Source organism: Heterodontus francisci, chromosome 10 (genome assembly GCF_036365525.1).
Source record: "Heterodontus francisci isolate sHetFra1 chromosome 10, sHetFra1.hap1, whole genome shotgun sequence".
NCBI classification, from domain to species: domain Eukaryota; kingdom Metazoa; phylum Chordata; class Chondrichthyes; order Heterodontiformes; family Heterodontidae; genus Heterodontus; species Heterodontus francisci.
In genome coordinates, this window is record NC_090380.1 from 81,042,309 (window position 1) to 81,061,224 (window position 18,916).

The window sequence follows — 18,916 nt, forward strand, 5'->3', positions numbered from 1 at the left end:
TAGGCCCTACCCTTTCCTTCATTATCCTCTTGCTCTTAATGAACTGATAAAACATAATCCCTGGTCCCTAATGCTGTTTCATCTGAAGATGATACTTTGTCTTGACTCCCCGTATACAATGCCATAGGCTATGGCTTTTTCAATTTAATTGTGTTTCTGTATGCAGCATGATATATTTTTCCAATTTTGCAAATTATCACATTGCATATTAGTATTTATTTATAAATAAAATATTGATTGTTGTCACCTATAAACAATTGGTCTGTAATATCAACCATTTTGAAGAAAATTTGATTGCATTGCATGAGAATATTATCTCTGAAAACAGGATTACAAAAATTTAGAAGTTGATTAGTATCTAATGATTGATAACAGAAGAGTTACAGCAGAGAAGGTCCACTTACAGGACTTTTTGTACCATGAGAGAGAAAAACAGAAGTAGAACATTATCGTGAAAAACATTAAAACAGCCTTTCAGTCAGTTACCAAACTTAATGCGATTGATTGGTCAGTTTCCTTACATTGGAATGTCATGTCTTTTGAATCAGACAAACAATTCCTACAGAATAAGAATAGTTCGAAATGTTCTGGCCTCATAGAACGAGCAATATAGTGTTTTGCGCTAGGCTTGTTACAAGAAGATTACAAGTTGAAGTCTTAGGATTGATAATCGTATTTGAGTTAAAGGCCTGCTCAAGTCACAGAAAAAAAACCCGACTCGGACCCGAGCCCGACCTGGCCCGAGTCCCTCCATTCTCCACCCCCCCGCGCCTGACCCGACCCGAGCCCGACCCGACCCGACTCGAGCCCGCCCAACCACCGCAATGTTCCCTTTACTTACCTTCCGACTCCCAATCTGCCGGAAGCTGCAACATGAGCGTGATGACATCATAGAGACGATCACACACTCACTGCGCAGACTCAGAGTTTCCCTGCTTAACGTCCTGGACTCGCAGCTCAGGTAAGTTTTTAACTTTTAACACTTACCTGCAATTCTTGCTGTGTGTGCACAACCCGGGGCCGGACCCAGAAGAGTGGCCCGACCCGACCCGACCCGAACCCGACACATGTCGCGGGTCCCGTCGGGTTCGGGTTGGGTAGCAGGCCTTTAATTTGAGTGTATTTTGAGTCTGCTCTTACAAGACACAAGTTAAATCATTTTCTTCTGCCTGGTACTGCATTTAGGGAAATGTAGAGGTAATATGGTCCCTCTCCACTTGAATATGATTAGAAGATCTCTAGTGGGGTGAGTTTGGCTAATTACTTTATGTGCTAAAGAGCCTGCGTGGTGGCCAAGATAGGGTCTTAAGCTGTAACACCTGTTTAGCACAGGAAACTATTCTAGTAAAGGAGTTGAAATGCGTGCTAGGAACGGCCGCTCGGAGGATCCTTGAGGGTCTGATGGACAATTAAATTGCCTGACAGGGCTCATTAAAGAGGCCAGTATGCCATTTTGGTGGATGATGCTTTATTGAATGACCTCTCCTAACAGTGACTTGCTGTACAGTCACAAGTCTTTGCTGATGATTTCGAGCGCTACCTAAAGCCATGCTCAGCTTTCAGTGTTCACTTGCTGACTGAGACTACAATTCATTTGAAGCGGACTTTTGAGACACTTTGAGAGACTTGCTGGTACACTTTGTTAAGACTTTAACAAGGTTTAGATGCCTTGACCATCAGGAGGTGCCCTGCCAAGAAGGTGTCCAGATTCATGATGATTTGCTGGATGCTCCACAATCTGGCAATCATGAGACCAGCCATTACCACCAGCAACTGTGCCAGAGAGTCAAGCTGAGGAGCCACAGGAGGAGGAAGAGGAGGGGGACCAGTGGTAGCACTAGAGGTTTCCAGGTAGGCGGTCGACACCTGGGAGGAAATATTACTACCATGTAATTGAAGATCACTTTTGAAAGACATGCTCCACCATCAGACTCCAGAACACTGGTGCCACTTGATGTACTTATCTACAACTTATGATGCATCGGCCAGTCCATCATTTGCACTCAATTTTTTTCAACTCCTTTCCCATGAAGGTCAGAATAAGAAAGACTGCTGATTCTACCACTATTTAGCATTGTCATTGTTTATCTACATCAAAAACAAACAAGGGAAACATTACACTACCAGCAGCACTTACAAATATCAACTTATTCACCTGTTGTTTATTCTGACTGGCTATCTGTAAATGTTCTTGTGTAAGCTAGTGCTTCTGCAAAATGCAACCCCAATGGCAGCACCAGTCAAAGTGGATCACTGCTGAGAATCTGAAGAGGGCAGCTCAGATGTTCTCCAGAGACGCCCTCGGGAGGCTGTGAGCTGTGATGGTCCCACCTCAGACTGCACCATCTCAGCAGCAGCTTCAGCAGTCTCGGCTGCCGGGCTGACAGGAAATGACAGGTGCAGCAATGAAGGCATCCAGAGAGATCCATGATTCCCACACCACTACCTTGGAGCCTCTGTTCAGCCTGCCCTGGTGGAGGACATCCGATCTTTTCTAGTAGTCTGAAGAGACCACGTGGTAGCACTAGAGGTTTCCAGGTAGGCGATCGAATGTCCACCAAAGCTACTAAGTATCATCACCTCATTCCATGACAATATGAAAGGCACAATTCAGCATAGCGGCGCCTCATCAGACCCCTTTCCTATCCTGAGTGGCGTGAAACAGGGCTGTGTTCTCGCACCTACACTACTTGGGATCTTCTCCCTGCTGCTCTCACATGCATTCAAGTCTTTAGAAGAAGGAATTTTCCTCCACACAAGATCAGGTAGCAGGTTGTTCTACCTTGCCTGATTCAGAACGAAGACCAAAGTATGGAAACTCCTCATCAGGGAACTCCTCTTTGCTGATGATGCTACATTAACATCTCACACTGAAGAGTGTCTGCAGAGACTCATCAACAGGATTGCGCCTACCTGCAACGAATTTGGCCTAACCATCAGCCTCAAGAAAGCGAACATCATGGGACAGGACGTCAGAAATGCTCCATCCATCAATATCGGCAACCATGCTCTGGAAGTGGTTCAAGAGTTCACCTACCTAGGCTCAACTATCACCAGTAACCTGTCTCTCGATGCAGAAATCAACAAGTGCATGGGAAAGGCTTCCACTGCTATGTCCAGACTGGCCAAGAGGGTGTGGGAAAATGGTACACTGACATGGAACACAAAAGTCGGAGTGTATCAAGCCTGTGTCCTCAGTACCTTGCTCTACGACAGCGAGGCCTGGACAACGTACGTCAGCCAAGAGCGACGTCTCAATTCATTCCATCTTCGCTGCCTCCGGAGAATCCTTGGCATCAGGTGGCAGGACCGTATCTCCAATGCAGAAGTCCTGGAGGCGGCCAACATCCCCAGCATATACACCCTACTGAGCCAACGGTGCTTGAGATGGCTTGGCCATGTGAGCCGCATGGAAGATGGCGGGGTCCCCAAGGACACATTGTACAGCGAGCTCTTCACTGGTATCAGACCCACCGGCCGTCCATGTCTCCGCTTTAAAGACGTCTGCCAGTGCGACATGAAGTCCTGTGACATTGATCACAAGTCGTGGGAGTCAGTTGCCAGCGATCGCCAGAGCTGGCGGGCAGCCATAAAGGCGGGGCTAAAGTGTGGCGAGTCAAAGAGACTTAGCAGTTGGCAGGAAAAAAGACAGTAGCGCAAGTGGACAGCCAACTGTGTAACAGCCCCACAACCAATTTTATCTGCAGCACCTGTGAAAGAGTCTGTCACTCTAGAATTGACCTTTATAGCCACTCCAGGCGCTGCTTCACAAACCACTGACCACCTCCAGGCACTTACCCATTGTCTCTCGAGACGAGGCCAAAGAAGAAGAAGGTGGAGGACAGATCTGTGGGCATTGGAGACACTCTAAGTCTCTTTCAGCTGAGGAGCCCAGAACCACCATGGCAGCTGCCTGAGACCGCATTGCAGCAGTTTGCTGTTCCATGCAAGCTGCAATTGTTAATTGTATATTAATTGGATGTTTAATTATATTCAGATGGTGGGCAATAACTCGGGATTCACGTGTGCTCCTATCTATAAGAGCAGACTGAAACTGTGTTTGTTAAGTTTGGAGGTACATCTTTGTAATGTGTGTATCTGTAAATAAAAGCTTATAAGTGTGTGAAGACTAGGCTACGTTCTATCTTTCAGCACTTGACAATGTGGAAATTAACAGCAATGACTGCAATGGAGCTGCATCATGTCAGGCTTAACAGGTCACTGGCTGGAGGTCACCAGCTTCTCCACACTGGAGAGGATGGGTTTCAGGTTCTGCGTCTAGCCACCAACTCCTCCATCCCCCTAGACATAACCCATAAGGTTTTAGGCAGGCTGTCCATTGCACCAAGCATTTGGTTAGTCACACCCATCGGCCTTCTACCGAAGCTTGGCTCTGGGAGGTTCTCATCTGTCTCCTCTACTAGAATACACCTTGCCCCTGGAAAGGTAGCTCCTGTGGTGTCCCTTCCACCCTGAAGGATTACTGCCCTCTAGGGCTAGGTGTGTCCCTTTGTGAGGATCCCTCTTCTAAGCTAGCCTCTAAGTTACATGTGATGCCCGTCTGTGAGCTGGTACCTGCGAGAGTGGTTGCCATTGATGCAGTACATTCTTTCTTCCTGTCCTCCTCCTCTTCCTTTCTCTCCTCCTCCTCCTCTTCCAGGCAGAGTGGGGAGGTGCCTATTGCTAATTTTGAATGCTCTGCAGGGCAAGGTGGATCTTGCTGTTTTGAGCTTGCTATGCTAAATCTGGAAGTGTTAGGGTGTAGTGCATGCAGCCACTATAGGAGTGGGTGAGCTAAAAACCATAAGGAGCTTGGAAATGAGGATAGCTTTGCATGTTTAGGGATCAGGAATAGTTGTTTATCTGCAAGGAAGCTGAAATGACCTCATACCTCGAGACAAGATGCCCCCTGCTTTGCCTCTGACCACAAGGTCTGCCACTCCCACAGCCAGCACTCCCTCCTCAAGAGAAGTGATCTCATGCAGCCATGGTCAGGTCCTGTCGTCACCTGTTATGTGCTTTTTATTTGCGAGAGAAAAAGTGTTGATTGTGAATGAGTGCATTGATGGGTATATTTATGTGTGATGCCTCACATAGTTGAAGAGCTCTGAGATATGTCTGATGTGTGAGTATCTGTGAAGGATGAAATAGTGTGGGGTGTGTGAATGTCAGTGTATAATTAGATGGTGGATGAAGTGTGTTGAGGTTGTGATACCAGTGGGGTTGTGGTGGTGCAGTTATTAAGAAGTGTGTTGATGAGATGGGATCTTACCTTGACCATTCATGCCAATTTAAGTTTCTTGCAGCACTGGAACTATTTCCTGTGTCTTGTGTTCCTGGCTGCAACCTCCTGGGTGATCTCTTCCCACATGCGTTTCATCAACTGCCTCTGCAGCTGCCTTCCCCACTGCAGGTAGAGAATATCCCTCCTCTTCTCTGTCTTCCTCCTCCACTAGAACATCTAGTGCTGCATCAGAGAACCTGCCTGTGCAGTCCCTTGCTCCTTGAGGCATCCTTCCACTCCCAGCCAGCACACTGCACACCTTCAGTGAAGTGGGTGAGTGCAGGCTACATATACAGCGCCAAGAAAATTGCATCTAATCAGCACTTAAGTACTAAACATGTAGTTGTTGGTTTCTCGCTCTCCTCCTCCTCTAGGAGAGAGAGCAAGACCAGCCGAGAGATTAACAGATCGGCAGCAAAGCGAGACCAGCGAGACGGGGGACTTGGAGAGCGTTGGGAAGGAGTGAGAGCTGTCCGGGACATAAAAAGTGGTGGAGAGAGCAGAGCACAGGCACCATTTGAAAAGTGACGTCAGGAATAAAAAAGTGGCACTGGCATAGGGGAAGGAGCTGATTGTTGAGTCGCTGGTGAGTAATTCTACTTTCAACTTTCTAGACTCCCATTTTTAATAAATAATAAATAGCCTGTAAAGTAAAGTTAAGGCATGGCAGGGCAGCTCAGCTGTGTGGAATGTGCATCCAGTGACATGTAGGAAGTTGTGGATGCTGAGAGTGGCCTAGATGACCACATGCGCAGGAAGTGTCTCCAGCTGCAGAAACTTGAGCTCTAGTTTTCGGAACTCGAGCGGCAGCTGGAGTCACTGTGGCACATCCACAAGGCTGAGAACTACATGGATAACACATTTAGGGAGGTGGTCACACCACAGATAAAGAGACTGCAGGCAGAGAGGAAATGGGTGGCCACCAGACAGTCAAGGAGGACCAGGCAGGGAGGCAGGAGTCCCTGAGTCCATGTCGCTCACTAACTGATTTTCCATTTTGATTACTGGTTTGGCCATTGGTTCCTCAGAGGAAGCCAGAGCCAAGTCCACGGCACCACGGGTGACTTAGCTGCACGGGAGGGAAGAAGAAGAGTGGAAGAGCAATAGTGGTAGGGGATTCAATAGTTAGGGGAACAGACAGGCATTTCTGTGCCCATAGATGTGACTCCAGGATGGTGTGATGCCTCCCAGGTCCCAGGGTCAAGGATGTCACGAGCAGTTGCAGGACATTCTTATGGGGGAGGCTGAACAGCCAGAGGCCATGGTCCATATTGATACCAATGACATAGGTAGAAAGAGTGGTGAGGTCCTGAAACAGATTTGAGAGAGCTAGGAAAGAGATTAAAAAGCAGGACTTCAAAGGCAGTAATCTTGGAATTACACCCATTTCCACATGCTAGTGAGTACAGTAATAGGAGGATAAAGCAAATGAACATGTAGCTGGAGAGATCGTGCAGGAGGGATGGCTTTAGATTTCTGAGGCATTGGGACCAGTTCTGGGGCAGGAGAAGAGGTTACGCCTCAACAGGACTGTGACCTATATCCTCGCAAGGAGATTTGCTAGTGCTGTTGGGGAGGGTTAAACTAGCAGGGGAATGGGAACCTGAAAGGGATTTCTGACAAGAGAGAAACAAAGCTGTTAATGGTAGAAGGAAAAGTAGTAAGCAAAATTGGAAGGCAGCAGAAACAAAGGCCAGCATCAAATAGGGTCAAATTACAGAAAAATTTTAAAAAGGCAAAATTAAAGTCACACGATCTGAATTCACACAGCATTTGCAACAAGATAGATGAATTGACCACACAAATAGAAGTAAACGGGTATGATCTAATTGCATTATGGAGACTTGGCTGCAGGGTGACCAAAGCTGTGAACTGAATATTCAAGGGTATTCGACATTGAGGAAGGATAAGCAAAAAGGAAAAGGAAGTGGGATGGCACTGTTAATAAAGGATGAGATCAGTACATTAGTGAGAGAGGATCTTAGATCGGAAGTTCAAGATGTAGAATCAGTTTGAGTGGAGCTAAGAAACAGCAAGTGCTGCAAACATTGGTGGGAGTTGTTTATAGGCCACCAAACAGTAGTGGTAATGTAAGGCACAGTATAAGTCAGGAACTTAGAGGGTAATACAGTAATCATAGGGGACTTCATTCTACATATAGACTGGATAAACCTAATCAGCATTAATGCTGTGGAGGATGAATTTCTGGAATGTATAAGAGATGCTTTTCTGGAACAGTATGTTGAGGAAACAACTAGAGAATGGACTATTTTAGATCTAGTATTGCACAATGAGAAAGGACTAATTAATAATCTGGTTGTAAAGGAGCCTTTAGGGCAGAGTGACTATCGTATGATACCTCCAAGTAGCTGTTTCCAGTCTACTTTTGCTAAATTACTTCTCAGGTTAGTAAAATTGGCCTTAATTCAATTTAAACCTTTAACTGCTATTCTGTCTCTGTCCTTTGCCATAATTACATTAAAACTAACTCAATTATGATCACTCCCACCAAAATATTCTCCCACTGTCATTCCTTCCACCTGCCCAACTTCATTATCAAAAACCAAGTCCAGAACTGCGCCCTCTCTTGTTGTACTTGCTATACACTGGCCAAAAAAGTTTTCCTGAATGCACCTTAAGAATTTCTTTCACACTAAAACTATCCCAGTTAATATTGGGGTAGTTAAAATCCCCAACTCTTCCTGCCCAATTGCTTGTGCACCTGTTAGAGATTTGCCAATATACTTGCTCTTCTATCTCCCTCTGACAGTTTGGGGGTCTATAGTACACTCCCAGCAGTATGGCTGCCCCTTTTTTTGTACCTAAGCTCAATCCATATGGCCTCAATCCTTCTAACATATCATCCCTCCTCACAGGTGTAATTGCTTCTGTAACCAAAATTTTCACAGCCATCAACAAAGGTGCACCGAGCGAAGACACCTCACCTAAATGGATTGTTTGCTGCATGTCCATCATATTTCGTAGGTGGAAGGATGCCAACCATTGAAGGTGACAGGACAGGTTGAGAGAGCAGTTCATAAAGCATACAGCATCCTGGGCTTTATTAATAGGGGGATAGAGTACAAGTGCAAGGAAGTTATGTTGGACTTGTATAAAACACTAGTTCTGCCTCAGCTGGAGTATTGTGTCCAGTTCTGGGCACCGCACTTTAGAAAAGATATGAAGGCATTGGAGCGAGTACAGAGAAGATTCACGAGGATGGTTCCAGGGATGAGGAATTTCAGTTATGAAGATAGATTGGAGAAATTAGGACTGTTTTCCTTTGGGAAAAGAAGGCTGAGAGGAAATTTGATAGAGGTATTCAAAATCATGAGGGGTCTGGACAGAATAGATAGGGAGAAACTGTTTCCACTCGTGAAAGGATCGAGAATGAGAGGGCACAGATTTAATGTAAGTGGTAAAAGAAGCAAAAGTGACATGAGGAAAACATTTTTTATGCAGTGAGTGGTTAAGGTCTGGAATGCACTGCCTGACAGCGTAGTGGAGGCAGGTTCAATTGAGGCATTCAAAAGGGAATTAGACTGTTATTTGAAAAGGAAGAGTGTGCAGGGTTTTGGGGAGAAGATGGGGGTATGGCACTAAGTGAATTGCTCATTTGAAGAGCCAGTGTAGACACAATGGGCTGAATGGCCTCCTTCTGCACTGTAACAATTCAATGATCAGCACAGCACCTATTTAGCCCCTGTTGTCATCTTTGGCCAAGATAACCGCTTTTATGATCCCGTTAAGGATGGTTAACTTTTAAAAAGAGAAAATTGAATTCCCAGTTATTACTGAAAGAATTATTCTACGACATTTCACATTTTAAGCAAAAAACTTTACAAGAATTAAACAAAGCAAAATACTACTAAATTAACATTACAATTTGAAATCACTTATGCTTTAAACTTAAAATCTTAAAACATGAAGACGTATATATTAAACTCTAAGGGCTGGATTCTATAGAGCCCTCGATGTCAGGATCTGTGGCGGTGAGTGGGGGGGTGCCTGAAGATGGCCCCAGAGATGGTCCACCACGGGCCTGGATGCCGGCAGGGCCCGGCCCGATATTGCTGGCAGCGGTGAGGCCTCGTGGCAGCCACTGCCCGGCTGCTCGGCGACGGGACCGCAATTTAAATATTTAAATAAATTAAAATACCTGCATTAATTACTATCCCATCACCTCCTGAAGTCCCGCATGATCTTCACCCCGGCGGCTTGCACTGCCATGCCTTCAGATCCCTGTCTGGGGAAACGAGGCACAACACTGGTGGGGAGGGTGGAGGCGTTAAGTTTCCCAGTGCGGGGGCAGAGGGAAATGAGATCAAATTGACGTCATGTGTTTAGGGGATTGTGGGAAGGGTTATAGTTTGAAGTTTGCGTAGTTGTGGGGGGAAGGTCAGATGGTAAAGGTAAGTGTTTTGGGGGGGGGAAGGGCAAATAATTAATTTAATTGTTATTGGGGGTGGGAGAGGGGCAAAAGAAATGTATTTATTTAATTTCATTTAATCTTCCTTTACATATTTAAATTTGTCGGTAGGGCTAACAGCCCTTTAAAAATGAAGTCAGCACCTGCGCACAGGCAACTGACGCCATTGCCAGGGACGGACAGCCGGTCCCATCCATGTGATCGGGAGGGGGCCCACCCTGGCTATTTAAATGAGCTGCCACGCTTGGAATCTCAGTGGCTCTTTGGTGTGCGGCGGGCTTATAGAATTCAGCCCTAAATCTCAATGGAACACCCCCGTTTGAATTTTACTTGCACCCCAAGAGTTGCCTTATACTTTTAGTTTAGTTTAGTTTAGTTTAGTTCAGAGATACAGCACTGAAACAGGCCCTTCGGCCCACCAAGTCTGTGCCGACCATCAACCACCCATTTATACTAATGCTACACTAATCCCATATCTTGGTGGTTTGTTCACTTCTCCTGGGATCAATCCAAAGTATACCACAGCTCTTAAGAATTCATTTTGATTTTCCTTAACATCTCTGCTGTCTTCTAAGGTATGAGGTCTCCTGGGGATTCTCCCGCTTGCATCCGGCTAGGCAATCCTCCAACTCTCTTTCAACACCTTACGAATCTGGATTTCTAGCTTGAGCATGGACCTTACTCAAAACAGAAACACCCCTGGTTCCTGATGGCCACTTTGCTCCTGAGTCTAGCAGCTTCCAAAGCCAACTCATTTTCGAAAGCCAACTGACTGTCGGTGTCAGCAAGCACAGAGATTTTTAAAAAATTGACCAACAAGCACCCCCTGCATAATTTATCTCCATAGCAAGGTGGTACATATGGGATCTCCCAAATAGCAATTTAAACTAATTACCTCCAACTTCCAAAACATCACTTTCATTCTTGATACCCAAATGAATAATTAATATTGTTAACAATGACAGAGCAATCCCTTCCAGACTTCTTGGCTTAAACTCCCAACAGTTGGGAGTTGCTGTTTTACAAACTTGCTGTTTTATGGCTCTCACCTCTCTAGCCCTGTCTCTGGAAGAACTCATGGAGAGATCTTTGAACTTCAAATCTTGGGTGGTCGGCAACCTTTTGAAATTCTTAAAGCTACACATTTAATTCCCCAAAACTAAAAGCGACTTCTAAAATATTAATACAAACCATGAATTAGATGATTGTAACACCACCTTAGAGCTTTTAAAACTCCACTGTCCGATTACATTTGTTACACAGGCAAGCGTGATGGCCATTTTTACACAGCAATATCCCACAGAGAGCAATGAGGTAAATGATTAGTTAATATGTTTCTTTTGTGTATTGGTTGAGGGTGGAATAAAGCCAGATAGAAGAGGGTATTTTCTGCTGCCACCTAAAAATATTTCTCCTTCTACAGAATACCTTTAATTTGGCGGCCAGCTCACAGTGAGATAGGTCTGCCAGCATTTAGAAAATAAAAGTCTTATAAAATATTTATGTAAAAAGCATATTTGTTGTATGGGAACAATTATTCTTGGCAGCGGTCTATTATTTGGTTCACAGTGACCAAAGAAAAGGAATGCCACAGTAGAGATATTAAAATAGTTACATATATTATTTCTGAAACTAAGTAAAATTCTGATATATTGCTGACATAACAAATGGCACATTCATCATCATTAACCTGTTACCACGGATTTCATACACTGATAGATTTGGAACTTTTTTCTGCATAATACTATCGAAGTGCACAGTGGAAAATCATAAAAATAAACATTAATGTATGTACCTGGTCTGATATCTTTTGTATCTCAAATAGAATATAAAAATAGTACATCCAGTGCACATTTCCTGCCCTTCACACTTTGTACCACATCAAATTTCTGTTTCACACTTTAAAAAGAAAGCTAAAGAAACAAAAACATTCAGTTGATATCTGATATTGAAGATCTGTAACAGCTCAGTGAATTCACTTGCTCACATAAAAATGAAAAGTCATTTGATGCTGGAGTCAGACTGTCTGTGATCTGAGTAATTTTGCAAATCACACCCTTAATTAACAAAAGAGAAAAGGCTAGGGTTATGGCTCTCTGGTACAATCCTTGTCTCTCCTCCCTTACATTCGAGGGACGGAGACTTGAATATTTATGGTGGGCAACTAGTTTAGTCACTCATTGCTGTATTTGTCTGGCCCACATAAAGCACTATCGGATTGTTCTCTTCACTATGAAAAATGCTCACTGTTCCAGGATCATTCCAGGATAACCCCGAGTGCTCTTCTCCACTACAAACCATCTTCTTAAACCCCTTTCCTGCCTTTTCATCCTCACCTCCAACAGCAACTGCGAGGAACTCATAGACTACTTTGTCACTAAGATTGAGACTATCTGTTCATCTGCCTCTTGTGCTTTCCTTCCTTCCCTTAGCCCACTAGGCCAAACTTCCTGTAAGGTTTCCTCTTGCCCTACCCCTGACCTTGCACCTTCCCCTAGTTTCTCTCCTATCTCCCCTCATGCCGTCTGATCTCATCTTGCCCGGAGACCCACCTCCTGCTCCCTCGACCCTATCCCATAGAACTATTGACCACTCAACTTCCTTCCTGGCCCCCATGTTATCTGATATTGTTAACGGTACTTTCCCCCTCTCTTTAAAATCCGCTGTCATTACCCTTCTCGAAATGCCCACCCTTGATCATTGTATCCTTGCAAACTATCACCTCATCTCCAACCTCCCTCTGCTCTCCAAAGTTCTTGAGCATGTTGTGGCTTCCCATATTCATGCCTATCTTTCCCACAACTCTTCTGTTTGAATCCCTTCAATCAGGTTTCCTTCCCTGCCAGTACTGAAATGGCCCTTACCAAAGTCACAAATGACATCCTATGAGACTGTCACTATGGTAAATTATCTGTCATCATCCTTTCCAACCTGTCAGCAGCCTTTGACACACTTGACCATACCATCCTCCCCCAACTCCTCTCCTCCATCGTCCAGGTGGGTGAAACTGCCCCCAACTGGTTCTATTCTGATCTGTCCAGTCATAGCTAGACAATCATCGGCAGTGGCTGCTCTTCTGGCTACCACACCATAATCTCTGGAGTCCCTCAAGGATCTATCCTTGGCCCCTCTTATTTCTCATCTACATGCTGCCAAAATCCAACAACAACTTGTATTTATATAGCACCTTTAACATAATAAAACAATCCAAGGTGCTTCACAGGAATGTAATAAAGCAGAATTTGACACCAAGCCACATATTAGGGCAGATGGCCAAAAGCTTGGCCAAAGAGGTAGGTTTTAAGAAGCATATTAAAAGATGAAAGAGAGGTAGAGAATTGCAGAGCTTAGAGAGTAGGCAGCTGAAGGCACAGCCACCTAATGATGCAGCAATTAAAATCAGGGGTGCTCAAGAGGCCAGAATTAGAGGGCACAGATATCTCATAAAATTGCGGGGCTGGAGGAGATTACAGAGATAGGGAGGTGCGAGGCCATGGACAGATTTGAAAACAAGGATGAAAATTTTAAAACTGAGGTTTGCTTAACCAGGAGCCAATGTAGGTCAGTGAGCAGGGGGTGATGGGTGAACAGGACCTGCCACGAGAATGGAAATGGGCAGAATACAGAATATTCAAAACTGTGATTGTTAGCAAATGGAAAGAAGAGAATAAGCAGTTATTTATCAGACTGGAGGGTATGGTGTCTCATGGTATTCATATTAGGACCACAACTTCTTTTGATATACAGATTAGTGACCTGGACTTGGGTTGAGAAGTTGGTGGATGACACAAACTTAGTAATGTAGTAAACAGTGAGGAGGGTAGTAGCAGACTTCAGGAGGACAGAGACAGACTGGAGAAATGGGAAGATACATGACAGATAACATTTAATGCAGAAAAATAATGCATTTTGGAAGGAAGAATGAGGATAGGCCATATAAATTATATTGCACAATTTTAAGGGGACTGCAGCAACAGAGAGATCTAGGGGTTCACATACACAAATCTTTGAGGGTGGCAGGAAAAGTTGAAGGCTGTTTTAAAAAAAAAAAGCATATGGGATACTGGGCTTTATAGAAACATAGGCCAGAATTTTATAGCGGTGCGGGGGGCAAACCTGTCCACCGGCGGAAAAGTCAGTGGCGAGCCCGCCTATGCTGAGCCTGAGGATCCAGACTGGATTTTACGCTCCCCAGGCCCTTAATTGGTCTTAGGTGAGACTTCCACCTCGTTGAGGCAGGAAGTCTCATCTAATAGAGCTGCCGGCCAATCAGCGGACCAGCAGCTCTTAGTCCCAGTAGCACCACCGGGAGCGGTGGCCACAGCTGGAACTACACCCAGCTGCAGGAGGAAGATGATAGATGGCCCCGGAATTTATGCCCCCAGCCCCCTGCCACCAGCCCGCTCTTTTGGGGGTGTAAAATTGCGGCCATATAGTATGGTGAGGAGGCGGTGGCGTAGTGGTGTTGTCATTGGACTAGTAACCCAGAGACCCAGTGTATTGCTCTGGGGATATGGGTTCAAATCCCACCACAGCAGAAGGTGGAATTTGAATTCAATTAATAAATCTGGAATTAAAAAGCTAGTCTAATGATGGCCATGAAACCATTGTCGTTTGTTGTAAAAACGCATCTGGTTCACTAATGTCCTTCAGGGAAGAAAATCTGCTGTCCTTACCTGGTCTGGCCTACATGTGACTCCAGACCCACAGCAATGTGGTTGTCTCTTACATGCCCTCTGAAATGGCCTAGCAAGCCACTCAGTTAGGGCAATTAGGGATGGACAATAAATGCTGGCCTGGCCAGCAACGCCCACATCCAATGAATAAATAAAATGGTATGCTAAACATTTATAAATCACAGGATAAGCCTCTGCTGGAGTACTCTGCCCAATTCTGGGGATCACAATTTAGGAAGGCTGTAAAGACCTTGGCGTGGGTGTAGAGGACATTTACTGGAAAATCTAGGTTTAAGTGCATCTTTCACCAAGCCACAGCACTTACTTACAGATTTGCTTATTTCCAAAAGATTTTAAAACAAGCTGGAAGATCACATTTTAGAGAATAAGGGACTAAATTTTTCTCTTCACTGCCTGGGATGTGAGCTGGTGGAGTCGATTGCCTGCCTGTTATAGAATCTGCCTAACTTTCATTCTATTGATATATAATGGGTGCACACTTAGCCAGATTAGACTTAAAGCTACATAGTTCCAGGTTGACACCAGAATAATGCATTTTCCATTTTATTGTATAACTCTGCCATCTTTATGAATCAGTGCATCATTTGATTTACTGTGAGCAATGCTTGATCTTCAAATGAGTTTTCTTTAACTTTTATTCAAGGGAGACTCTGGAGGTCCACTGGTTTGTCTGGGGAAAAGAAGGAAGTGGTTTCTAGCAGGAATAGTCAGCTGGGGAGAAGGATGTGCTCGGCGTAATCGTCCAGGCGTTTATACTCGAGTTTCTCGATTTTCTGACTGGATCAAGCAACAAATCAATTGAATCGTCAGTTCATTCTATGAAGATGCTCATCATGTTTCCTAATTGGATAATTTTAATATTTCAGTATTTTTACTTATGGCTCACGAAGGGAGGTTGAATTATGGAAAATAATTTAGTCATTGACTATGCTACCATTTGGAGATTCAATTACCTGTAAAAGATAATGAAAGAACAAGAAAAAAAGCCTTTGTAGAAAAAAACCCACAAGGAACATTGGTTAATAGCTTATGAATGTTCCTGCCAAGAATATATTTATACATGGACTTGAGTAATGCTAATGATTGGCGCAGCATTGTTATAAGAATAGTAACTTTATCATTAGTCTACTTAAAAGAAAAATGTATTACAGCACCATACCTATGTAAGTTTTATAAAGTTTTTTAACAAATTAAATATTTCAGTGGTGTCTAAAGAATAGATAATTTCTTTAAAAAAGGACAATGTGTAGCACTGTCTACACTAGGTATATGCATAAACTTTCCTGTTTAATAACTAGAGTTATCAGAATGCCTTTATTTTGAACACAGTAATCACTATAAGATGTCTGACTAATATGTTTATAATTGTGAACTGGTATGTCATTTATATTGTATAAAAGATTCCATGCCAAAGGTTGGATAAAGGTTAAAAATATTTTGTCTTTTTTCAGCTATCCTGTCTATTTTAACTTACAAAAGGCATTAACACAACTATAACCCCATTTTACACTTCTTGCTGCACAACAGGACCAATAATAAAATCAGTAGTTGGACAAAAATTATGTTATAGAGTTAGACTGTGTAAAAAAAAATGAGGGAAATTTCATCGCACTCCTGTTTCAAAACATGCCTCTTTGAACCTTTGTTTACTTTACTAACTTGAAAATTTACACTTGGTGCCCACCCGATTCTCTTATAAAGTGCTTGGCTATGTAAATGCATACCGATATCTATGTAAATGCAAGTGGTTGCTATTGGCAAAACAGCTCACAACAACTTATATTTATATAGCACCTTCAATGTAATAAAACATCCCCACTGGTAATACAGCCCCTTTTAAATATTATTCTAGTAGTTACAGACTATAGTTACTACTCAAGCACTAAGTGACTTTGCAAATCAGAATTTTAATTTAGGCTAATGATAAGACATCCAGTCAGATGATTATCATTATTCAAATTAAACTCCACTATATGCTACCGAATGTAAAAGTATCTGACATCATGCATTGCTGGTAGTAAAACCACAGGTCCAAATGGAGACAGAAGTTATGCTTCTTCCGGTCTGAGTTTATTCTTCTAAAATTCTTTTCAAACATTGAGATATTTATTTTTAGAATAATTCTAATGCTATTAGCATCTGAAGGGAGGTTGGTAATGGCAGTCAAAAAGTCTAATGCAGTTTCTAATGTTCATTAAATACACATGATTGTCAAAACAAATTCATTGATCTGAAGATGGTAACAGGAAAAATATCTGAATTTCATTGCTTAAAGGGGTCATACCAGGGAGGAAAAGATTACAAGATCCAGATTATTCCTAAGGGCAAAAAATAACCCTGGGGGCCCAAATGTCTGGTAAATGTAATTATTGTTTCTCCTTCCAGGTTATTTCATAAGAAAAATAGTTGAGAAAGTACAGTGCATAAATGTACTGAATGCAGCATGATAGTCGCAGTCTTTAAAGGCCCAGAATGTCCTAATGAACTTTAGGGAAGGAAATCTGCTGTCCTGACCTGGTCGGGCCTACATGTGACTCCAGACCCACAGCAACATGGTTGACTCTTACATGCCCTCTGAAGTGGCCTAACAAGACACTCAGTTGTATCTAACCACTAGGAAGTCAATAACAAAGAATGAAACCGGACGGGCCACCCGGCATCGACCTACGCACTGGAAATGACAATGGCAAACCCAGCCCTGTCGACCCTGCAAAGCCCTGCTTACTAACATCTGGGGGCTTATGCCAAAGTTGGGAGAGCTGTCCCACAGACTAGTCAAGCAACAGCCTGACATAGTCATACTCACGGAATCATACCAAACAGACAATGTCCCTGACGCTGCCATCACCATCCCGGAGTATGTCCTGTCCCACCAGCAAGACAGATCTAGCAGAGGTGGCAGCACAGTGGTATACAGTCGGGAGGGAGTTGCCCTGGGAGTCCTCAACATCGACGCTGGACCCCATGAAGTCTCATGGCATCAGGTCAAACATGGGCAAGGAAACCTCCTGCTGATTACCACCTGCCGTCCTCCCTCAGCTGATGAGTCAGTACTCCTCCATGTTGAACACGACTTGGAGAAAGCACAGAGGGTGGCAAGGGCGCAGAATGTACTCTGGGTGGGGGTCTTCAATGTCCATCACCAAGAGTGGTTCAGTGGCTCCACTACTGACTGAGCTGGCTGAGTCCTAAAGGACATATCTGCTAGACTGGGTCTGTGTCAGGTGGTGAGGGAACCAACAAGAGAGAAAAACATACTTGACTTCATCCTCACCATCTGCCTTCCGCAGATGCATCTGTCCATGACAGTATTGGTAGGAGTGACCACCGCACAGTCCTTGTGAAGACGAAGTGCTGTCTTCACATTGAGGATACACTCATCATGTTGTGTGGCACTACCACCGTGCTAAATGGGATAGATTTCGAACAGATCTAGCAATGCAAAACTGAGCATCCATGAGGCGTTGTGGGCCATCAGGAGCAGCAGAATTGTATTCAACCACAATCTGTAACCTCACTCTACCATTACCATCAAGCCAGGAGACCAATCCTGGTTCAATGAAGAGTGCAGGAGAGCATGCCAGGAGCAGCACCAGGCATACCTCAAAATGAGGTGTCAACCTGGTGAAGCTACCACACAGGACTACTTGCGTGCCAAACTGCATAAGCAGCATGTGATTGATAGAGCTAAGCAATACCATAACCAACAGATCAGATCTAAGCTCTGCAATCCTGCCTCATCCAGCCGTGAATGGTGGTGGACAATTAAACAACTAACTGGAGGAGGTGGCTCCACAAATATCCCCATCCTCAATGATGGGGGAGCCCAGCACATCAGTGCGAAAGATAAGGCTGAAGCATTTGCAACAACCTTCAACCAGAAGTGCCAACTTGATGATCCATCTCGGCCTCCTCCTGAAGTCCCCAGCATCACAGATGCCAGACTTCAGCCAATTCGATTCACTCTGTGTGATAACAAGAAATGACTGAAGGCACTGGATACTGCAAAGGCTATGGGCCCTGACAATATTCCGGCAATAGTACTGAAGACCTGTGCTCCAGAACTTGCTGCGCCCCTAGCCAAGCTGTTCCAGTACAGCTACAACACTGGCATCTACTTGGCAATGTGGAAAATTGCCCAGGTATGTCCTGTGCACAAAAAGAAGGATAAGTCCAACCCAGCCAATTACCGCCCCATCAGTCTATTCTCAATCATCAGTAAAGTGATGGAAGGTGTCATAAACAGCACCATCAAGCAGCACTTGCTTAGCAATAACCTGCTCAGTGATGCTCAGTTTGGGTTCCGCCAGGGCCACTCAGCTCCTGACCTCATTACAGCTTTGGTTCAAATATGGACAAAAGAGCTGAACTCAAGAGGTGAGGTGAGAGTGACTGCCCTTGACATCAAGGCAGCATTTGACCAAGTATGGCATCAAGGAGCCCTAGCAAAACTGGAGTCAATGGGAATCAAGGGGAAAACTCTCCGCTGCTTGGAGACATACATAG

General features: G+C 44.2%; 1 protein-coding gene across 1 annotated transcript in view; it reads left to right on the forward strand.

Annotated features, from left to right (window-relative positions):
• Positions 1–15,212, forward strand: part of LOC137374195 (suppressor of tumorigenicity 14 protein homolog) — a 120,448-nt gene extending 105,236 nt beyond the window's left edge. The window contains exon 21 of the mRNA XM_068039983.1: positions 15,054–15,212. Coding sequence (XP_067896084.1) covers positions 15,054–15,212 — 159 coding nt within the window. The remainder of the gene's footprint in view (positions 1–15,053) is intronic.
• The last annotated feature ends 3,704 nt before the right edge of the window (positions 15,213–18,916 follow it).